Source organism: Phaseolus vulgaris, chromosome 10 (genome assembly GCF_051622355.1).
Source record: "Phaseolus vulgaris cultivar YP4 chromosome 10, ASM5162235v1, whole genome shotgun sequence".
Lineage (NCBI taxonomy): Eukaryota > Viridiplantae > Streptophyta > Magnoliopsida > Fabales > Fabaceae > Phaseolus > Phaseolus vulgaris.
Window position 1 is genome coordinate 29,951,718 of NC_143507.1, and position 22,741 is coordinate 29,974,458.

At 33.1% G+C, this 22,741-nt stretch overlaps 1 protein-coding gene across 1 annotated transcript; it reads left to right on the forward strand.

The window, feature by feature from the left end:
• The first annotated feature begins 754 nt into the window (after positions 1 to 754).
• LOC137819154 (cytochrome P450 71B37) lies at positions 755 to 21,702 on the forward strand. The gene is made up of 3 exons (XM_090296122.1): positions 755 to 1,185; positions 1,396 to 1,543; positions 21,088 to 21,702. Exons 1-3 carry the CDS (start codon positions 755 to 757, stop codon positions 21,700 to 21,702), a joined length of 1,194 nt encoding a protein of 397 aa, XP_090152248.1.
• The last annotated feature ends 1,039 nt before the right edge of the window (positions 21,703 to 22,741 follow it).

The window sequence follows — 22,741 nt, forward strand, 5'->3', positions numbered from 1 at the left end:
TCTACTCCAATTTGCTGACGATACCCTTTTTTTGTGCGAACCAAATGTGCAGAACATTAGATGCATCAAGGCTATTTTAAGATGTTTTGAATTGAGTTCGGGTCTTAGAGTAAACTTCTTTAAGAGCAAGATAGGTGCAATTGGAGTAGATAGATACGAGGTTAAAATGTATTCAGAAATACTTCATTGTAGCCTAATGGACATCCCCTTCACTTATCTAGGCTTAACTATAGGTGGTAACCCATCTAGGTGTTCTTTTTGGGAGCCTGTGGTAGCGAAGATAAGGAAGAAACTTTCGGTATGGAAGGGGAGGAACTTGTCTTTTGCGGGAAGAGTGTGCCTTATAAAATCTGTTATCAACGCTATACCACTTTTTTATCTATCCTTTTTTAAAGCACCAATCGGAGTGTGCAAGGAGATTACAAAACTACAGAGAAAGTTCCTGTGGGGTTGGGGAACGGAAGGGAGGAAAATTGCTTGGACTAGCTGGGATAATATTTGTAAAGCGAAAGAGGAGGGAGGTCTAGGTATTAGGCGTATTGAGTTATTTAATAAGGCACTTTTGGCAAAATGGCTATGGAGACTGGGTACCACAGAATATGGACTTTGGAAGGAGGTTCTTGAATCTAAGTATGGTTCGAGTTGGTTATCAAACTCTTATGTACCGAAAAGAAATAGATCTACATCTAGATGGTGGTTAGATTTATTCAAAGTTAGCATTTCAGACCACGGGGACAATTAGTTCAATCAGAATATGGTTTGGAAAGTAGGATCAGGGGGGAAGGTTAAATTCTGGGAAGATGAATGGATAGCCAATGGACAACTGAAAACAAGATATGAAAGAATATATAACAACTCTGAGCTTAAAGACAAACCCATTGATTGTTTCGTGAGAAGGAACGCAGATGGGTGGGAATGGAAATTCAGATGGAGAAGAGAGTGGTTTGAATGGGAAAAAACTATGGTAGAGGATTTTATGTCTATATTGTCACATGTGTCATTACAATCTGATATAGAAGATTCAAGATTATGGAATGATCCTCCATCATATACTTTTTCGGTAAAATCTGCATATAATAAGTTGGGTAACTATGGGTCTGGGGGGGTATCAGTGTTTGGTTATCTTTGGAGCTTAAAGGTCATGCCCTCAACCATGTTCTATGTGTGGAGGGCTTTCTCGAATAGGTTAGCAACAAAACAGAATTTGCTCAAAAGAGGAGTGTCTTTAGGAGATTCTTTATGCGTTTTATGTGGAAGGGAAGAGGAGACAATTGCACACAGCCTCCTTACATGTAGGGAATCATGTAAAGTATGGAACATGTGTTCCACCTGGATGGGAATTTGTTCTGTGTATCACAATGAGCTCATTAATCATTTTGAACAATTCTCTTGTAGGTGCTTTAACAAGGAAGGCAATAGGTTATGGAAAAACATTTGGGTTTCAATAGTATGGTGTATATGGAAGCATAGAAACAGAGTTATATTTAACCAAGCAGAGATAGACGCCGAGGAGATTTTTACTATGGCACAAGTACAATCATGGGTATGGTTGAAACATAAAGAAAAGAGAGTTTTGTTCTCTTTTTCCGATTGGATACTTTCACCTGTAACCTGTATTAACATGGTAACTAGGTAAGAGAATAAAAGGGTTTGTTTAATTTTCATAACTTGCTGCATATGTATCGAAGGTAACAATACAAGGTGAAAGTAATTTTTGTATTAGTAGGTGGATGTTGTAATAAATATTGTATATTTCTCTTTAGGTCAAGGTTATGGGTTTTTAATGTTCTTCTTGGTTCAGTTTGAGAGGTGGGGAAGGTTGTTTTGTTTTTTAATGGTGCAGGTACAACCGATGGGGAGCAGCCTTTTAATCCTTTAAAGAGAGAATAAATTAGAAAAGATCATGGAAGGTAGAGGGAAGAGTAAGTGGTGGGCTGAAGATGTTATCTTTTAAGGTTTTTAGGTACAAAATCTACGCAACAAAGGATGGGCAGCTGGATTAACAGAGGTGTTGGTGCTATGGGACTGCAACTAGGTGGAACTTTGTGTACCTCAAGTTGCTGTCTTCAAACCAGAATCAATTTCCTTTGCTGAAATTTTGAAGAGTGGATGCTCCTTTAGCAATTTTAAGATTGACGTGCTGGTGCTGTTACAAAACAATAGGTAAGGTTGGGGGATTATTGGTCTTTTGGCTGGGATGTATTGTGTATTTTGTCACCATTTAGTTTGATGGCACCATCTTGTTTCTTTGCTGGTTATTCTGTTGGGTTTTCTCTTGGTGTGATGTAGTTTTTTGGGCACTTTGCTGAAAGTGTGCTTTTGTTATTAGTAGTTTTAGGACAGGTTTTTACATTCCTTTTGTAGGTGTGAGCCTTGTATGTGCTCTAATTTCTTGTACACGGGTTGGGACACCCCTAAAGTGTCCCTCTTTTAATTTCATTAATTCTTTGCGCAAAAAAAAAAAAATTCCTATTTTCTATAATTTATTAGCTTTTTTAGCTACTTAATTAACACTATTTTTGTATATAAGAAATTTTTTTTTTCCACATATAAACACATTTTAACTAATTTTACTTTATAGCTTTTTTTCTATTTTCTTTATTAATATCTTACTTTTGATTGAGCCATTATCATATCTTACTTTTATTTTACAATATTAGAAAAGACATTTTTTAGAAAGAATTTGAGAAGGTTTATTAAATTTAATGGGGTTAACTATCTTCTTAACTTATGTAAATTTATTTATTTTACTTATATGAATTATCACATCAAGAATTGAATAAATAAAAATATATATAAATAACAGATCAAATTTCAGGTCAACATATCAAAACTACAATGTTAAAAGAAAAACGAAAAATAAAAGAAAATGTTCCTAGCTAATAAAACTATGAATTGTAAGTGTAAATTGTATTCATAATAATAATCTTACAATTTATTATTCTCACATTTATAATAGTGCTAAACACTTATAATGAATTATAAGAAATTCAAAAGTGAATAATTTCTTTCATTATTTTTTTTAATCTATTTCAATTCATTTTCATATCACACTTTTTTTTATGGTCAAGAGTGAACAACCTTCATTACAGAGACATAACCTTATTTTCTCTTATTTCTCAAAATCTCGTCAAATTGGTAATCATCAATTTTTAAAAGATAAATTTTCATATAAACCAAGGAGTCTTTTAATTTTATTAAATCACATTTAGACCCGCAATTATATTTCATATGAGTTATAATCTTTAGTTATTTTACATCTTTTTCTAACATTTCCCAATTGATTCATGTGATGCTAATACTTTATGATTTAATAATTACATAAATCATAATTAAAAGACCTTAAAAAATTGGTTCCAACATTCTTCATAATTAAAGATACAAAAAATAATAAGAATTATGACAATTACATGTCATTTAATAACATATTCCTTACCATGTACTACTATATTATATATCCTTCTCCTAATACTATATTATCCTTTCCATGTCATTTAATGAACATAGTCCATAATGAGTTCAAACATAAGGTCATTTTCATCAACAATAACATAATTTATTTTTCGCATCATAATTTGCATGCATATAGTAAAACACAGATTTAAAAAACGTGTATATCAATAGGCATTAATAACAACATTTAACATTCAACATTCACTAGTAGACATAATGCTCATATATATTCTCAATATGGCCAGTAAATGCTTTGGGCGAAAAATGGTCACCAATCATAAGACAAGTGTTAATATGTTCTAGTCACACTATGTTTCTGAACTACTTCTTTAACAACAAAATATTTCAGTTCCATATGATTAGCACCTTTGGAATACTTTTTGTTTTCAAAAAAGAAGATAGTTGTATAATTATCACAATAAATTCTTAGCGACTTGGAAATACGGTCAACTAGTCTAAATCTTGAAATAAAATTTCGCAATCAATTAGCCTAAACTATGACCTCAAATCCAACCTACATGGTGCATGCATCAATGACTAACTGCCTCACACTTTTCCATGGAATGACTCCTCCTACCAAAAGATAGACATAGTCAGTTGTAGACTTTCTTATATCCATACAGCCAACAAAATTTGAACTTGTATATCCAATCAACTTACGATGATTATATCTCCTATAAGTAAATGTGAATCTTCGTTCCTTGTAAGTATTCTAATTTTTCTCTATATCTTTCCAATGATCCAATCCTGGACTACTCTAGTATCTACCAAGCATACCAACTGGAAAGCTAATATATGGTTTTGTACATGTTTGAGCATACATCAAACGCCTAACAACATATGCATAAGGGATATTCTCCATCTGTTTCCATTCCAAATCATTTTATGGACATTTCGCGGACTAAATTTGTCTCCTTTCTATATTGGAAGGGGAGATGTTGAACATTTATCCATTTTGAATCTCTCAAAATTTATTAATATATGCTTTCTTAGAGAAACTTAACAGTCCTTGTGATTTTATCACGAAATAGTTCTATCACATAGTATGTCACACCCATATCTTTCATTTCAAAGTTCTTAGAGAGAAACTTCTTAGTCTCACTTAATAGACCAATATCATTAGTTGCAACTAAGATATTATCAACATACATAATAAAAAAGGTATAAACTTACTCCCATTAACACCATGTCTTCCTTTCCTTCTGCAATGAACCCCATTGGTTGGTCCATTTAAACATCATCTTTTAAATTTTCATTTAGAAAAATGGTTTTAATATCCATCTAATGCAACTCAAGATCATAACGACCTACTAATGCCATGATAATTCTGAAGGAATCTTTCTTAGAAAAAGAAAAAGAAAAAAATGACACTGATGGCATTGAGCTCTTCTCTTTTGTGGTTTTTGGGTGGTTTGCGGAAGCTTAGTGGTTTGTTGATGGATCAAGGCCCTCCTAGGAGGTGTGGCTGCCTTGGAGGTGCATGAGAGTAGGAAAATTGAGGGAGGTTCGGCCAGCCCCCTTTGGTAGGTGAAGGATTGAAGATTAAGACCTAAATCTTAGGCAAGGGAGTAAAGTATGGCTCAAGTTTGGCAGCATAACAATACTCAATTTAATCTTACAAAATGAGAGCCAAGCACCTCCTTATATAGGATTGGAGGGCTGGAATTTCAAAAGAAAGTGGAGGGAAATTCAAATGAATTCACTCCCAAAAGTGGAGCCTAAATGAGCACATGGGGAGGGGTGTGTCTAGTTTGTATGCTCCCCCCCTCCATGGGCTTTCTAGATCGGCCTTGGTAAATTTAGAAGTTTTTTTAGAAACTCTAAGTTTACCTAGGTTGGTGTTTTAGGTGCCAAAATTAATTCTATGAAAAATTACAAATAAAGTTCCTATGCTAATTTTGACAAGAAATTAAAGTCTACTCTACACTAGAGTTTATGGCATTTGAACATGTAAAAGAACGTCTTCTTGGATCCTCTTGGGCATAACTCTAGGGTTGGCCCAAATCTACCCTTTGGTGGGCTTGCATGTGGGCTTGTGCTTGGGCCTCTTCCATCATCCCCTCCCTCTTGAAAAGGATTTGTCCTCAAATCCAATGCTTCTTCTTCTTCAATGTTAGGGGGATGAATGTGGCTGGATGGTGTCCATCATCTCCTCCTTCTTGAGAAGATCTATCCTCAGATCTACAGGGTCGATCTCGAATAGCAGCCTCTTGCTTTGACAACTATGCTCGTCCTCCCGGATCAAACGTCCATCTATGGGAATCATCAAACAAAGCAAATGGGTTAGTTTGAGCAGTTGTATAAAAATCAATTTTATGAAGTTGCCATTCTTTTTGTTTTTCTATTGGCAACTTTTTACGATATTTCTTTAGGGAGGAGTTCATATTTTTCTTTTCTTTCAAAAGCTCAAGAGTTTGATCAACTCCAAAAAGACTTATGAATCCTCCTTCATGTGACTCATTCACAAGGAATTTTCTATGTGTTATTTGGGGTATGCAAAGTTTTTCTTCTTTAAATACGTTCCCCTCATAAATATAAAACCCTCCATGTGCTCTATGTTGATACTTAGCAAAAGTGGTTGCAAAATCTTGATAAAGTTTAGGTATGTTATCAAATCCAAGAATTTGGCCTCTAAGTTTTAAAAATAAGGCATGTTTCCTTGATAGAGCGTCCACCACAATATTTGTTTTGTCCTTCTTGTATTTGATAACATATGGAATTTGCTCAAGAAATCCCATCCACTTTGCATGTATTTTTAACTTGTGTTGACTCTTTAAAGATTTTAAAGACTCATGCAGGGCCCTCACAAGTGTATAAAGCTCTTTGTTATAGATGGAGGAGTTGAGGGTTGCACCATGAAGTTTTTCAATAAAATATGCAATTGGGTGCCCACCTTGCAAAAACCCAACACCTATTCCTACTCCCAATGCATCACACTCTAGCTCAAAAGTTTTTACAAAGTTTGGTAAAGCTAGAATAGGTGCATTGGTGAGTTGAGCTTTCAACCTTTGAAAGGCTTGCTCATGCTTCTCCATCCAACAAAATGGAGTGTCTTTCTTCACTAACTCATTGAGTGGTGAAGCTAGACTTGAGAAGTTAGGATCAATTCTCCTATAATAACTTGCTGGACCATGACAACTCCTAACATCTCCTATATTTTGTTGTTTTGGCCATTCTTGGATGACTTTGATTTTCTCGGGGTCAACATGTACCCCATTTTTGTTAGCTATAAAACCCAAAGACACTACACTATCAACATAGAAGGTACATTTATCACTATTAGACAACAAACTATTAGTCCTAAACACTAAGAAAACTTCCCTAAGGTGACTTAGGTAATCATAAACTACTATATATTTACCTAGGCACTCCCCTTTTAAGGGTTCTTTTTTTACTATGTTTGTAAGGGATGTTGTAAGATATTCCTTATTCTTTCTAGATTCACACAACCCCTCACTTGGCTTTTCTATTTCTATCATCACCTTTTCTCTCTTTTCTTTCTCTTCTTTAGCTTTCCTTTCGTCTTCCTCTTTTGATATTTTCTCTTGCATCTTTCTTTCCTTTCTTACTTTATGGGAAGCAAACAATTGTTCTACCCTCATTTCCCAATCTAGGCAAGCTTCTATATTTTCTTTTCCATGGAAATGGGGTAGGTCTACCCTAATCTCTCTTGGGCTTTCTTGCTCTCTCCTTCTATTCCTCCTAGGGGATGGTTGATGATATTCATTTATCCTAAGACTTTCTTCCCCAAAAGAATCATAAACTTGAGAGCTATATGCATGAGAATGTATTTTTTTTTAAATTTGAGACTTCCCATCCTTTGCTTTAGTCAATTCATTAGTTTTGGCCTCATTCTCCAATTGTTTAGATGAAATTGATTGAATATCCTTGGAAAGTTGTTTTAAAAGAGATTTCAAGGATTTCACATCACTTTTAAGAGATTTAGAGGAGTGAGAAGACATGATTAAAACTTTGTGTTTAGAAATGCTTTACTTTAAGAAAGATGAGGAAAGCTAATGAAGGTAGTTTTCCCGGTAAGAGAGGTGAGTCACAATGGACTACTTAAATACCAAGTCTTTGCCTTAGCCAAAAACTATCCCTCAAGATCTTCACACAAATCTTTCTTTAGGTAAATCACTTGAAACACAATGAGGATGTAGAAATCAAATTTTATGCAACAAAAACAATGCAAGCTATCTAGCAACTAAAGCAAATTATCAAAGCTTTAAACAAGGCTAAACAAAAGCAATTAAGCAAAACTAAACAAAAGCAATTGGCGTAATTAAAGCAATTAACAAATGCTAAGCTAGAAAGTTTAAAGTAGTTGATCCTAGGTGAGACTTCTTAGACACTTTGAGCCTTTAAAGACACACTCACCGTCTAATTGCGTGATTAATCCACTAATTAACAAGAGTGAAGTGTAATTACAATTCAAGAAATGCAAAGAAATTAAATTGCACAAATTAAATTTCAGCAAGCCACTCTTTTGATTTGTTGTTACTCTTCTTGGTTGTGCCTTTCAAGGTGTATGGTGTATTTTGGTATTGTGTTTGTTGCTGCCCCTTGCCTTGATCCTCTTTGAATTAGGGAATTAAATTCTTCAATACAGTACCTATTAAGTAAAGCTAGACTCTCCTCAAGTCAAATCCCACTCAACAAGCACCAATTGATATTTATCCACCAACAATTTTAGAGGTCAAGAAAAGAAAGCAAGAAAAAATTAAAATTTAAAAACAGCACCACTGAAATTGAATTTAATAATGTGACACAACTAGAAGGAGTTCAGAATGAATTGGACAAGCAAATAAAAATAGGCACTCAAATAATGGATGGCACACAAAAGGAACCTAAAGATTGACACTAGAATTGATTTAAAAACCAAAACAGCACCATTGAAAATGTTGTGGTCCAGAAAGCGTGACTTAAATGATTTATGTTGAGCTGGCTATTTTGTATTTGTTTCTGAAACTTTAAACACAATCAATTCAGTTTCTCAACAAACTTTTGGCGTTGGTTTCACTCCAATCACATGCGCCAATTAATAATGATAATTTTTCCAAAAACAGTGTCCAATTACCGTCAGGTATAGTGCCAGAATGCACACTTCTTTTGTATGATTTATCTTTTTTTTTTCTATTTCGGTTTTTCAAATGATTATTTTTTTCTTTTTGTGCTAACACCTCAAACTATTGAAATCCAGAGGCTCATAATTTTCTTATGACGTATTTAATTTTCATAGAGCAAAACAGCCAAAACAAATTTGTGAAAACAAAGGATTCTGAAATCTGAAATCAAAATAGAAAGATATACTTCGAAAACACAATGGAATTAATGTCATGTAATTTGTGTGGATCTAGCACACAAATATGAACTCAAACTAAAAAGAAAAATGCACCAAAGGATCAAATCAAAACAGAATTCAGATTAAGCACTCAACTCAAAACAAGAAACAAATAAATCAAGAAAAGTACTACTAAGATTTGTTGACAATTTTTGGAATCACATGACTTGACAAAACTTATAGATTCAAAAAATAAAATGACTCAAACATATTAATATGAACCGAATAGAATTTCAATCAAGACTCAAGCAACCTAAAAAATAAAAAACAACAACACAATGTATCAAGAATCCTACACAAAATTGAAATAAGATGCTCAAGCACAATTTGAACAAAAACTACCGATTGAAATGCATAGAAAAGCATTCAAATCATATTAAAATATAAAAAACAGCAAGACAACTTGAAATAGAGATGAACAACTCGGAAATAAGAAGAACTCAAGCACAAAAATGAGAAGAGAAACTTATCTCTTGAAGACCATAACTCATGATACCAAATGATGGCATTGAGCTCTTCTCTTTTGTAGTTTTTGGGTGGTTTGCGGAAGCTTAGTGGTTTGTTAATGGATCAAGGCCCTCCTAGGAGGTGTGGCTGCCTTGGAGGTGCATGAGAGTAGGAAAATTGAGGGAGGTTCGGCCAGCCCCCTTTGGTAGGTGAAGGATTGAAGATTAAGACCTAAATCTTAGGCAAGGGAGTGAAGTATGGCTCAAGTTTGGCAGCATAACAATACTCAATTTAATCTTACAAAATGAGAGCCAAGTACCTCCTTATATAGGATTGGAGGGCTGGAATTTCAAAAGAAAGTGGAGGGAAATTCAAATGAATTCACTCCCAAAAGTGGAGCCTAAATGAGCACATGGGGAGGGGTGTGTCTAGTTTGTATGCTCACCCCCTCCATGGACTTTCTAGACCGGCCTTGGTAAATTTAGAGGTTTTTTTAGAAACTCTAAGTTTACCTAGGCTGGTGTTTTAGGTGCCAAAATTAATTCTATGAAAAATTACAAATAAAGTTCCTATGCTAATTTTGACAAGAAATTAAAGTCTACTCTACACTAGAGTTTATGGCATTTGAACATGGAAAAGAAAGTCTTCTTGGATCCTCTTGGCCATAACTCTAGGGTTGGCCCAAATCTACCCTTTGGTGGGCTTGTGTGTGGGCTTGTGCTTGGGCCTCTTCCATCAGACACGGTCAGAGAAAAGTGAACATTGAAGGAAGAGAAAAAAGAGAGAACAAAAACCAAAATAAGTGTTTAATATTGGGACATACTACATCAATGTGACCTATTACATCCGTTCTTAAATGAATTGTTGTAATAAAAGCATAGAACATCAATTCTAAAGCAATTGTTCGTGTTTGACAACATAATAATAAACTTGAAAAGTTGGAGGAGAGAGATGAAAAAAAAAGGAAGTAGATGTGAAGGAGGGGATAAAAGTTGAGAAAGTTAACTTAAGAAGATTCTTGATCTAAATATTAGGGAGGTGGAGGGGGAGTGAAGGTGATAAGAAAATGTATAAAAAAGAAAGATATAAAGCATGTTTATTTATAAGAGACTAAAATACATAATATAATGTCGAAGATATGATAATCTATTTCGTGAGATAAAATGGTTTAATGTTTTCACAACCCAACAGTACGAGATTGATGTGTGTATTTGGTGTAAGGAAGCACTCTAATAAGATTCTAGTTAAGATTTAGCTCGATTTATGATAGTAAATTAATTTTTTTATCTTTTTAAATTTTTTAGAATAAATCCTATGAAACTCAAAGAAACTAACTACTAAACATAGTTAATCCATAAGATTGAGTAAGTGTAAAAGCTTTCATAGAATAGTTGAGCAAGAATATTAACACTGATAAAAAAATACAACACAAAAAAGATGAAATAGAATAAAATTCCTTAGAAGCTTGCCACTAGACTCGTGATTAATCCATGAGATTATCTAAGTGTGTGAAAACTTCCCTTTATGAGTGGAAGAAGAACATGATCTACCACTACGCCAAAAGTCATAAGTGATAGTCAGGGCACAACACTTTCTAATTAAGAGTGTAACAACCCAAGTGACATAGTTCAATTGTGACTTGGTCCACCTGACCTATATCATGGAACAATTGATGCACCATGTAATAATCTCTCCCTCTACAATTGTCCTACTAGAAATAAAATTCTTTGATTGTAACTCGATCCACCTACCTTATGCCCCATGATGCTTTTGCAACCTTGTTAGAATAGATGCCTTGAAACAAGAGGGGGTGAATTGTTTTCGTAAGATTTTCGCAAATAATAGTGTTAGATTGAAAACTTCAATTAAATCAACCAATTGATTAATCTATTCAACTGATTATAAAAACTTAACTGTGATATAACCAAAATATAATGCAATTGTTTCGAGAATTCAATTTATTGATTTACACGCAGAACACTTATAACATTTTATATAACAAATATCAAAGTAGGTAAGAGAGAGATAACACAAGAGAATTATACTAGTTCACTCTTAACCTAGAGCTACATTTAGTCCTCAACACACCATTGAGAATTTACTAAAGCAATCATACAAGATTATAAACATAGTCAAAAGTGTTGATCTTGAACCCTTCAAGAACACACAACACTCTTAACCACACATAGATTTCATAAATCCTATATGAATTTCTTTATAAAACAATACAATAAAGAAGAATGAATTTCGAAGACACCTGGGTTTGATACAAATGAAGAACAACAAAAATGTTGACCCAAAACCTACTTTACATCACAACAATTATTCAATATTGAAATGTAATCTTCAAGAATGATTCTAAACAGTTTTGATTTTCTCTCTTCAAAAGTGTTATGCAGTGTTGTGTTAAATAATCAGAAAACATCTTTATATAAATTTTAGAAAGATTTGTTAGAACATTTTGATTATTTAATGAAATCAGTTTTCTTTAATTGTTAAAATCACCATATAAAACCTAAATGATTATTTAATTGATTTTTGAAACTAAGTGATTGCTTTCTTTAACGGTTGAAACCACCATATAAAAAATCGGTTCATTTCTCAAAATAACGTGTTGATTTTACTTAACATAAAAGACAAAATGAAAACAAATCATTTTTAAATCCTTTAAAAACCTTTTAAGTGTTTTCAATCATTTGAATAGATAAATCAATCTATTAAATATACTTATTGTAGTCATCATACTTAAACAAAAGTAATTTCAACTGATTAATATACGAATCAACTAGTTAAAATAAACATAGATTTGGAAAAGAAAACATTTAAAAGAGATTTCAAATTAGGTTTACTTGGATCATAACTAGATGTAAATTTACAAAAAAAAATCTACCTAACTAGACTCACACACACAACAACACATCTTCATGAAAGATTTGGAAATGAGCAAAGCTTCCTTGTTCAACAAACCTTTTGTTGAACAATTATCTCAGTGAAAATTGAACTCGTGACCTTTACTCTAATTCCAACTAATGGATTGAGTCCTTACGACTAGGCCAAAAGTTATAGCTGATAGTAAGGCTGTAACTCGTTCTACTTAAGAGTGTAATAGTTGTAGTTGCACAATTCGATATTGACTTGGCCCTTTTGACCTCAATCACAAGATATTTACACACTCTGCAACATAACATACTCATAGAACTACAATGAGAACAAAACATGAAGAGGCATGAATAACACCAGTTTGAAAACTCAAAGGAAAAAGAAAAGAGAAAATGGAAGAGAGAAACTTATGGAATTCATGGAAGTTAACATGTCACTTGAAAGAACTTCAAGATAAGTGATGAATGGACTCAACATTTAATACTATGATTCAAGATAAGACCTAAGAAAGAAAAGAACTCTCTTCCTTCAAAGAACTCTATAAGTCATTTAGGAAATCTCTTTCAAATTCAATTTTATCAAAAGTTATTTTACAAACAAAACGAAGAGTTACTTATACAAATTTTACTAAACTAGATGAAATGTAAATGTATCAAGAATTACATTCAAATGTGAAATCTAAAACCTAGATCTAATGGCAAAAAAATAATCATATCCTGAGGAGGAAAATTTGAAATTCCAATTTTAAAAGACAATAATTGAAATTACAAGAGCTTGGCTGAGAATATTGAAATATGTCTCAAGCTTGAGTCAATGTTTGTTTACACTTGTTTTGTCTAGCTCATGTAGGTGCAGTTGGCTCCAAAAGAGGGGGTTGAATCAAACGTTAGACTCTTTTTCACTATAGATGAGATAAGTAGACTGTCTAGTAGACCGTTTGACGGATCGTCTAACATATCATCTAATAGAAACCTTCTTGTAGGACTGTTTAACAAATCCTCTCTAATTAAGAATTATAACATAAGCAAGAATAAGAATAATTGAGAGACTAACAAAAGAATTTATCTTGGTTCACCCAAATTCGAACTATGTCCAGTCCCCTTGAGCATTTGTTTAAGAATTTTCAGTAACCAATTGGTTATGATAACTATTATCACCTATCAAAGTTATAACGAGCATTAACACCTGTTCAGGTTAAATATTTTTACCTCTCATAAGATTAGGACTCTCTAAAAAACAAAGAAACACTCTCTAAGATAGCACAAAGAAAGCTCACATAATGTAACTTTACAAAGTGAATAATTGTAACAATTTCACACATAACCCAAAAGACTAAATGTTCTAATGACTAGATTAGAAGCTCACTGCAGCTCTTAGTATTTTCAGCAAGATCATATTATGTCTTTTCTTTTTTTTCTTGGCTTGCCTTGCTTTTGTTCTCCACCTACAATCTCCTTATATTTGTCCTTGGGTACTTGAATTAGTTAAGTTTGGATGAAATACATTATATCTCCATCTTTTTCATGTTATATGCTCAAAATAGAAAGCTTGGATTTGCAATCTTCTAATTTGTTTTTGCTTCGAAATTGTTTAAGAAACTAATTCAAAAGTATTTACAATATGGGTTAGTAAAAACGAATCAAAACATAATCATAAAATTGTTTCATTTCTAATAAGGCATGATACTAAAACATAATACTTGATATTTTCAATTTATTCAAGTCCTTTCTGTTTAAGGAAGATTAGAAGATATTCATAAAGTTATTTAGGAAAAGATAGAACTTTAAGATATAAAAAAAAAAGTTGAACAGAGTCATTACGTGGATTCAAATCTTTTCATTTTTTAACATAAAATCTCTTTGATTGAATGTATTTTTATTAGATATATGAATTCAAAAGATTTCCTTTAACAATTATACCAAAACTTATTACTCGTTAAACACATTATTTAGACCACCTAACACGAACAACACTATAAACACTCAAAATGTCTACTTAATACTGTAGTTGTACAAATCATTATTAGAACCAAGTAACATATTCAATCTAAATTTTTTTATGCACTTATCCAGTCTTATTAAATTTTCTAATGAATATATGTTTTAGATGTTCAAACTGTTTATCATGTACTTATGTTGTAGGCGCTGAGATCATCTATCAAATTGTCTAATGAATACTAGAGTGGTAGAAATATTGTATCGATATTTTAATATGCAAGGAAGTCATTAAAAAAAATAATTATCATCAAAATAAAAAAGGCATGAACTCATAGATTGTCTAGTGTTCATCAGACTGTCTAAGATCTTAACAAATCGTCTAGATAGATTGTCCAAGGTATCAACAATCTCCCTATTTTTTATGATGACAAAAATAACTTTTAGCATGTGTCTAGAACACATTTTAACCATCAAAGTACACATTAATATCCACGACATTTGAGCAACATATAGTAAAGATTGTTAGAATTGATGGCTTTAAACTAGAGGGGGGGGGGGTGAATTGTTTAAAGAGAATTTTCGTAACCTTTTAAAACAAGAATGAATTTATCTCAGGAAACTATTGATAAGAAATTCAGTTTACCAAAAAACAGCAAACAAAACCAGCACAACCAGAAAAACAATCGGTTGTTTATACCAGCAAACAACAAATAAAACTGAATTTGAAGAGTTAGAGATAGAGAGATTGTACACAGTTGTTTATACTGGTTCACTCCAAACCCAAAGCTACATCCAGTCTTCTCAGAAACCCTGAGGAAATCCACTAAGCAATCACACCTTGATCACTTACACAACAACCAAGAGAATGACCTTGAACACCTCAAGAAACACACTCTCCTTGGTCAACACACCTACACCAAGATTGCTGATCTTGATCCCCTCAAGAACACACAGCCAATCTTAGCAAACACAGAAACGAAACTTGTTTCACAGAGTACAAGGATTACACTTGTTACAGAAGATAATCTGAAATCAATACAAGCAGAATCCTATTCCACAAACTTTGATCAATCCCAAACTCTTAGCAATCTCAGCTCTTTGAAAAACTCAAAAACTCTTAGCAAAAACTTGTCAAATCTGTTTTTCTGAATTTATTCAAAGATGTAGTTTGTTATCAAATCTTAACAAACTCTTAAATTTCATTAAAATATTGGTCAAAGCATTTAATGAATGGAGCGTAAGCAGTTAAAACATTTAATGCTCAGTCAAAGATAAAACAGCTTTTCTGATATGGTCCCAAAACAAACAATCGGTTGTTTCCTCGAATCAATCGGTTGTTTTGGTTCTTAACAGTTCAACCATTTTAAAAACAATTTTCAATCTTTTTCTCAAAACACCTAAGTATAAACAATCGGTTGTTTCGACAAAACAATCAGTTGTTTTAACTTAGTTTGAAAACATTTTACTTTCACAAAGATTGAGAATGCCTATGCTTTAGATTTAATCAAAGGGTGGATTACAACATTCAAACTACCTCAGAACTAAGCTAAACCAGCACAGCAACACCAAGCACAACAAAGGCTTCAACATCCTTCAAAGGGTTAGGATTCTTCAAAGCTTGAATACCACTTGGTTCAACAAAGATCATTGTGAGGTATAAATAAGCAATGAGGAAAGTATGAGATAGGAAGTTTAAGATCTGTGGAGAATAGATAAGCAATGAGGAATGAATCCAAAAATTATTATGAGTAGAATACACTATCTTTTTGAAAAAGTATAGTTTTAAGAACCAAGTATATATTGTAGTTGTACGAATCATTCTTAGAACCAAGTAACACATTCAGTTTGAATTTTGTTATGCACTTAACAAGTCTTATAACACCTAATGAATATATGTTATAGATATTCAGACTGTCTATCATGAACTTACGTTGTACGTTCTCATATTGTCTATCAAATCGTCTAATGAATACTCGAACTATATAAACATTGTTTAGATCTTTCAATATACAAGTAAGTTATTCAAAAGAAATTTCTTGTCATCAAAACATAATGACATGAACTCATTGACCGTCTAATGTTCATCATACCGTCTAGGGTCTTAATATACCATCTAGAGAGATCATCCAGACTGTCCTGGATCTCAACAACTCCTCTTGACTTTTCTTTGCCTTGCTTGGACTTCAATGCTTTAGTCGAGATTCTCATTAGGCTTACATGTACTTGATTGACTTAAAAGAACTACGTAGTTTTAGCTCCCTAATATGCAAACCCCTTAGCTTATCGGACTTAATAAATCCAATTACAAATTGCTATTTACACCTGCTTTTTACGAGAAAAAATATAAGAAATTTTTATTTTTAAAATTTACAAATAAAATAACCTCTACTCTATAAGAATTTATTTATTTAAATTGGAAAATTCGTTTACAAGTAAGAGATTCGTTAAATTAGAAGGTAGATGAGGGAGGATCAAATTGCATGCACAATGGTGAATGTCTACAGGCCATTCATGAAAGAAAAATAAATTGTGATACGAACTTCTACAAACTAGTTTGGTAGGAATATGATATGGTTTCTATTGAACAATTTCAACTCAATAAGAAAGATAAAGGAAACATAGGAGTAGGCTATGCGGGATATGGGTTATTATAAATAAAGAAGTTGAACATTTTCATTGACAATATGGAGGTGGTGAATGCCTTACTAGTGGAAAGAAGGTACACATCATGCAAACGGAATGGATCAGCTAAAAGCATAAATGATAGGATACTACTTTCAATAGAGTGGTTCGTTAAGTGGTTTGAGTGCGTACAGTATGTCCTTAACAGAAGTGTATCTTATCATTGTGTGTTAGTCTTGAAATTTGGATAATTGTGTATGGATTTTGGGGGAGTCATTGATTTTCTAGACTTGTGTGCTTATGGTTAAAAAGAAGATGAAATTATTGAAAACATACTTAAAGAGATGAGATAAGGATGTCTTTAGAAATATATCACAAATATAAAAGAATATGACTACAAAGGTTAGAGAGCTTGATATGCTAGATGAAAATGATCATGTAAATGAAAAAGAGAAAAGTGAAAGAAAAAAGTTGTTACTAATCTTCAGAAGATGAGATATAGACAAGAATCTTTATCGAAGCAAAACTCAAGATTTAAGTAGATAACTCCGACTCTAACTACTTAAACTCAATGATTAATTGAAGGAGGACTAGACATAGAATTAAGGGATTATATGTGAAGGAGAAATGGATTTAGAATATAAGGGTTCCTCTAGAAAAGATTCTTAGAAAAGAGAGGTAGTAAACCTAATTTGGTGGTATGATTCGCTTCAATTTTACAAAGTGATACAGTAGCAAAGTAAATCTAATCAGGTATGGGTTATTTAGAAAGGTGGCAAAACTGGAAGTGTAAGGAAGATAGGATAAAAAAGAAAGGGAGTAAAGATTTAGGCTTCATACCGCCGCTAGTGTATTGTGATAATATTCAGCAATTTACTTTTCTGTTTCTTGCGCCTATTTTATTGAATGGCTTAGTTGGAAAAACATTAAGTTCAGCAGGTGTAATGTTTTTGGTAAAACAGGGATACTTGGATTTTATATAAGGGTGGAAACATCCTTAAAATGTTCCGTTTTATTTATTTAATTTTTTATTGATATAAAAAAGAAAATGATATTATAAGGTTGACAATTGAATTTGAGGAAGGGAAGGTTTAAAAGGTATTATAGGAATGTGAAGGTAGCAAGAGTTCAGGACACAATGGCTTTAATTTCAAATTTGTAAAAGAATTTTGAGAAGTAATAAAGAAGGACACAATGAAGGATATGAAGGAATTTTCCAAAGATGGAAGATGGCGGATAGGTGTAATTCCCGAGTAGTAGATCAACAATATTATGCGAAAACATATTATTTGATTAATTGGGACTTATTATACTATAAGTTGCATAAACTAGGGTTTTTTTTGCAAAAACTCGATCAGCTAGAATTATATGTTGTTTGAAGTCTACATCGATATCAGTTCTCTAGTCAACTAAAACCCTACTAAGTATTTATGTCTATTTATAGGACTAAGACAAGGGATCCTTTAAACCATTTCTATAGCAGAAGAACAATAAGGTTTTGTTAAACAAGATATTAATTACAATGTGATGTTAAGGATTAAGGTGAGAGAAAAGAAGGTGGTGGTAAGTATTTTACCGTTTGAAAATGATACATTATTTTTATCTGATGTATATAGAAGGAGTAAGATAGTAGTAGTATCTAGGCTAAAGGTGAATTTCTTTAAAAGTTATAACATAGTAGGAATTGGAGTATATAGAAACTTGATGAATAGGTTTGTAACTGTGCTGAATTGCATGTAGATGAATGTCTTCTATTTATGTTGGGTGTCTATGTTGGTGTTTTTGTACATAGCTTCTGGGCAAAGGGTTGGAGTGACCCAAAGGCTTTTTTAATATAATTTTTCTTACTAAAAAAAATGTGGAATAGGAGAAAATTGTAGGAAGATTTAATCTGGCTGAAAAGTAGAAAGGGAATGGCAAAATAGAATGGCAAAACCAACCACTGTTACACATAGGTAGATGAATGGGGTTGGCAATGAGGCTACCAATAAGGGATGTCATATTGCATTTGCCTTAGGCTTAGCAGAGGGGAGTAGCACAACATTATATATAAGTAGCAGTTGGTGATAAGGTTATCTGACATGAGAAAACAGGCCAAGGACTTATATATGTATATCTATTATGGTGAAAGAGGCATGTATGGCTTGGTTTGGGAAAGTTCTACACATGAGAATATAAACCAGGGGAGGAAGAACCCAGTATAAGTAGGTATTGAAAGTATGCAGGAAGGACTGAATTCCACATCTATGGACTGGTATCCGATGCCCAACTCTTCTGCAACTGATACAGGGTTGGCACATCCATTCTCTCGCCCATTTATTGCTGATGTACTTAGGGGGGGTGTCCTTAGGGAATATGTGGGACCTAGTTATAAGACGTGATATCTTTAAAGTCTATTGAAGATGTAATTGTGATATGTCGAGTTCTGGATTTGGGTATGTACCTGATGCTGACATTTAGAAGTAAACTTCTTTGATGCAGCTAGTTTTAGCAGTAAAATTGTGTGTAATTAAGCAGCTGTAATTGTGTCTTTGTGAGTTCTAGCTTTGGGGAGCTATGTATTTGCAAAACATTTTGGAAGCTTTAGGATGAGCTGTGCCAATGATAGTGTTAATCAGATATGAAAAAAAATATGTGAATAACAGTTGTAGGAGAGTTGTGATTACACCGGAATAAGCAGATTTTCAGAAGTGACAGGAAATTACATTGAAATCTTCATTTCAGCACAGATGAAAGTTTGGTCAGGAGTAATGACTAAAGCGCGTGGTGTAAATTTTTCATTTTCTGATTGGTGCCTTGAATCTTTTAGTTGTATGATATCAATCAATTTTTCCAGAAACAGTTAGCATGAGTAACATGTATTTGCTTTTATATTTTTAGTTCCTGCAAGAAGGTTTGACATTTAGGACCTCAAATAAGTCTTTTGTACCAGGGTTGATTGTATAAGGGTTGAGGTACCTAAAATACCTTCTATTTATTCATTAGTTTCTTGCCAACAAAAAAAATACTTAACATAAATTGCTTTGGTTTGGTGTGGAGTGTTGATGCTACATAGCAGTACAAAGTGTGTAATCGTAGCTCGAGGGTACAGATTGTAGGATGTGACACAGAAATTGGTTAAGAGTCATTTGTAATATGTCTCTTAAGATACAGCTTTTACCCTTTTAGCGAATACCTTTTCTTTGCTCAGTGAAATACCTTTTCTTTGTTGCTGATAAAAAATTAAGCAGAACCAAAATTTAAATTTAACCCAGGATGTTGTTTCTTCTCCCTTGACGAGAATAATTGTGGTCATCTATATTAATATTGTGTCTCTTCAAATATGCTTTTGTTTGTAGTCTATCAAACACCATTTTCTAGGCAAATGTTGAGACATTTATAGGCATATGGGTTTCTAAAAGCATAGAAAGAATTCTTTATCTGCTTGTTCATTATGTCTTTGAAGAAGCATACCATAAGCTTGTTCCATTTGTACATTGTCAATGTTTTGCATGAAACTCTCACCCACAAGTTTTTCCCACTCACTTTCTTTCAGCCTTCATCATATCTCTCCTACATGACATTGTTTTGAATTTAGCAATATCCTATTGTATATTTTATGGATACTTTCCTCTCCTATTCTCCTATTTTATGCCAAGACTCCTTTCTTTAGGACAACAATCCTCTCTAATTTAACCCAAGCTAATCTACACCCTCCTTACTCAGTACCCCCCAAAACAAACTTTCATTGGAAATTTATAATTTTTACCAACATATGCAGAATTAATCTTAAAAAAAAATTGTATTCACTAAAAAAAATAATTAAATAGAAATCAATATTGAAAACAAAAAATAATTAATTAATATATTAATTAAATTAGATATTATTGTAAAGATTAAAAAAAATATTTATATTTAAAGTAGTTTTTATTATTGATATATAGTTTTTAAATTGGTATTTAATTAGTTACCAATGTTTTAGTTACTAATTTTAGAATCTAAATAATTGGTAGTCAAAACCTTCTAGTTAATTAAATATTAATTTAAAAATTTAGAAATTATTTATCATTAATAAAAACGTTTACATGTCAATAGTTTTTTTAATCTCTAAAATAATATCTAATTTAGTCCATATAACAAATAATTATTTTTTATCTCTAAAAATAATTTTCATTTAATGATTTTCTATTTTTATCAATCATTTTCTATCTTTTCTTCTTATATCTATTTCCGGTAAGAAAAAATATATAAAAATATTACTTCTCACTTTTGTCACATATGAATGATTTTATGGGAGGAAAAAATACAATTTATAAAAATAAAGTTAATTTTCTTTAGTTGATGAATCTAATAAATAAATGAAAAGTATTATTTTATCTACAAAGTTCATCTTCTTCACTGGTACTTAAGTATTGATTTTCTTTATAGAACATACTTGCAGCAGGGACAGATACCACTGCAGCCACATCAGTTTGGTTTATGACTGCCCTCGTAAAAAATCCAAGAATTATGAAGAAAGTTCAAGAGGAAATCAGAAACTTGGGAGGTAAAAAGGATTTCTTGGATGAAGATGACATTCAGAAACTTTCCTACTTGAAGGCTACGATAAAAGAGACATTGAGATTGCACCCACCAAGCCCACTACTTTTACCACGAGAATCAAATGAAGAGTGCATTATTAATGGCTACCGAATTCCAGCCAAGGCAATAGTGTTTGTAAATGCTTGGGTTATTCATAGAGATCCTGAAGCTTGGAAAAACCCTGAGGAGTTTTGTCCTGAAAGATTCTTAGATAGTGCTATAGATTTTCATGGACAAGATTTCGAACTGATTCCTTTTGGATCAGGTCGTAGAATTTGCCCAGGTATACCTATGGCTGTTGTGACATTAGAACTTGTCCTTGCTAATCTTCTTCATTCCTTTGATTGGGAATTGCCTCGAGGGATGGTAAAGGAAGACATTGATCTTGAAGTATTGCCAGGAATAACCCAACACAAGAAGAATCATCTTTGTCTTTGTGCCAAGACTAGGAGCAATATATAACAGCTACAAGAACTTGTAACTAACATAATAAACAATGTATAATCTTTTGTTTAACGTACTGTATTTACTTGCTTTTGGTCTGCGTTATTGTAAGAACCTTGACGTTGTTTTAATGTTTTAAATCATAGTTCTTGCTGATCTTCTTATAAAGATATATTGTGATGCTTATTAAGTTATTACAATGACTGTTTCAATAACGTGTATAAACATTGCAGATGACAGATGACGCAAACTGTTGTTATTGAAATATTTAAAAAGGAATAAATTTAGTTACATATTACATGAAATTAATTAAAGCTATATAAACTTAGTTATCTTAAACCATAAAATAATATAATTTATACTGTACCGGTACGGGGCGAGGCCGGGACCCACCTGGCTGCCTGATGCCCAATCAAGCTCATCGAGACAAGGGGAATCTGGTTGAAACCTTAGAAGACTTGGCCGAGAGGCCAAGACCTTGGGAGACTTGTGCCGAGAGGCCGAGACCTTAGAAGACTTGGCCGAGAGGCCGAGACCTTAGAAGACTTGGCCGAGAGGCCGAGACCTTAGAAGACTTAACTAAGACGACCGAGACCACAAGGATTTGGCCGATGGCCGACCCGCACCATGGGAACTTGGCCGATGGCCGAACCCTATTACAATTAACGCTCAAACCAAGATCAGTAAAGTTAAACCATCATCAAGAAGTAGGTAATGCAACCCTAAGCAGTATCCACCTTGATAAACGGGCCCAACAAGGTAAGCCCATTAGAATAATATAAATAGTGTGCATCCCAAGGAGTAAGGTATGTCATTTATTACTGTTCACCTACCTGAGAGCGGACCACCCGCTTTACTGACTTGAGCGTTGGAGTGCCTTCGCAGGTACCCCCACCATCCGGTGATTCGCCCGACGACCGAGTGCCGAGCACCGAAGGATAAGCAAGAAGACGAGAATAATCACAGTTCATCACCCAGTCACCTGCCCGACCGAAGGAAGGAGAAGAAAACTTCAATAGTTCTCTAGGTCTCATCTCCCTAGCAGGAACAATTGGCG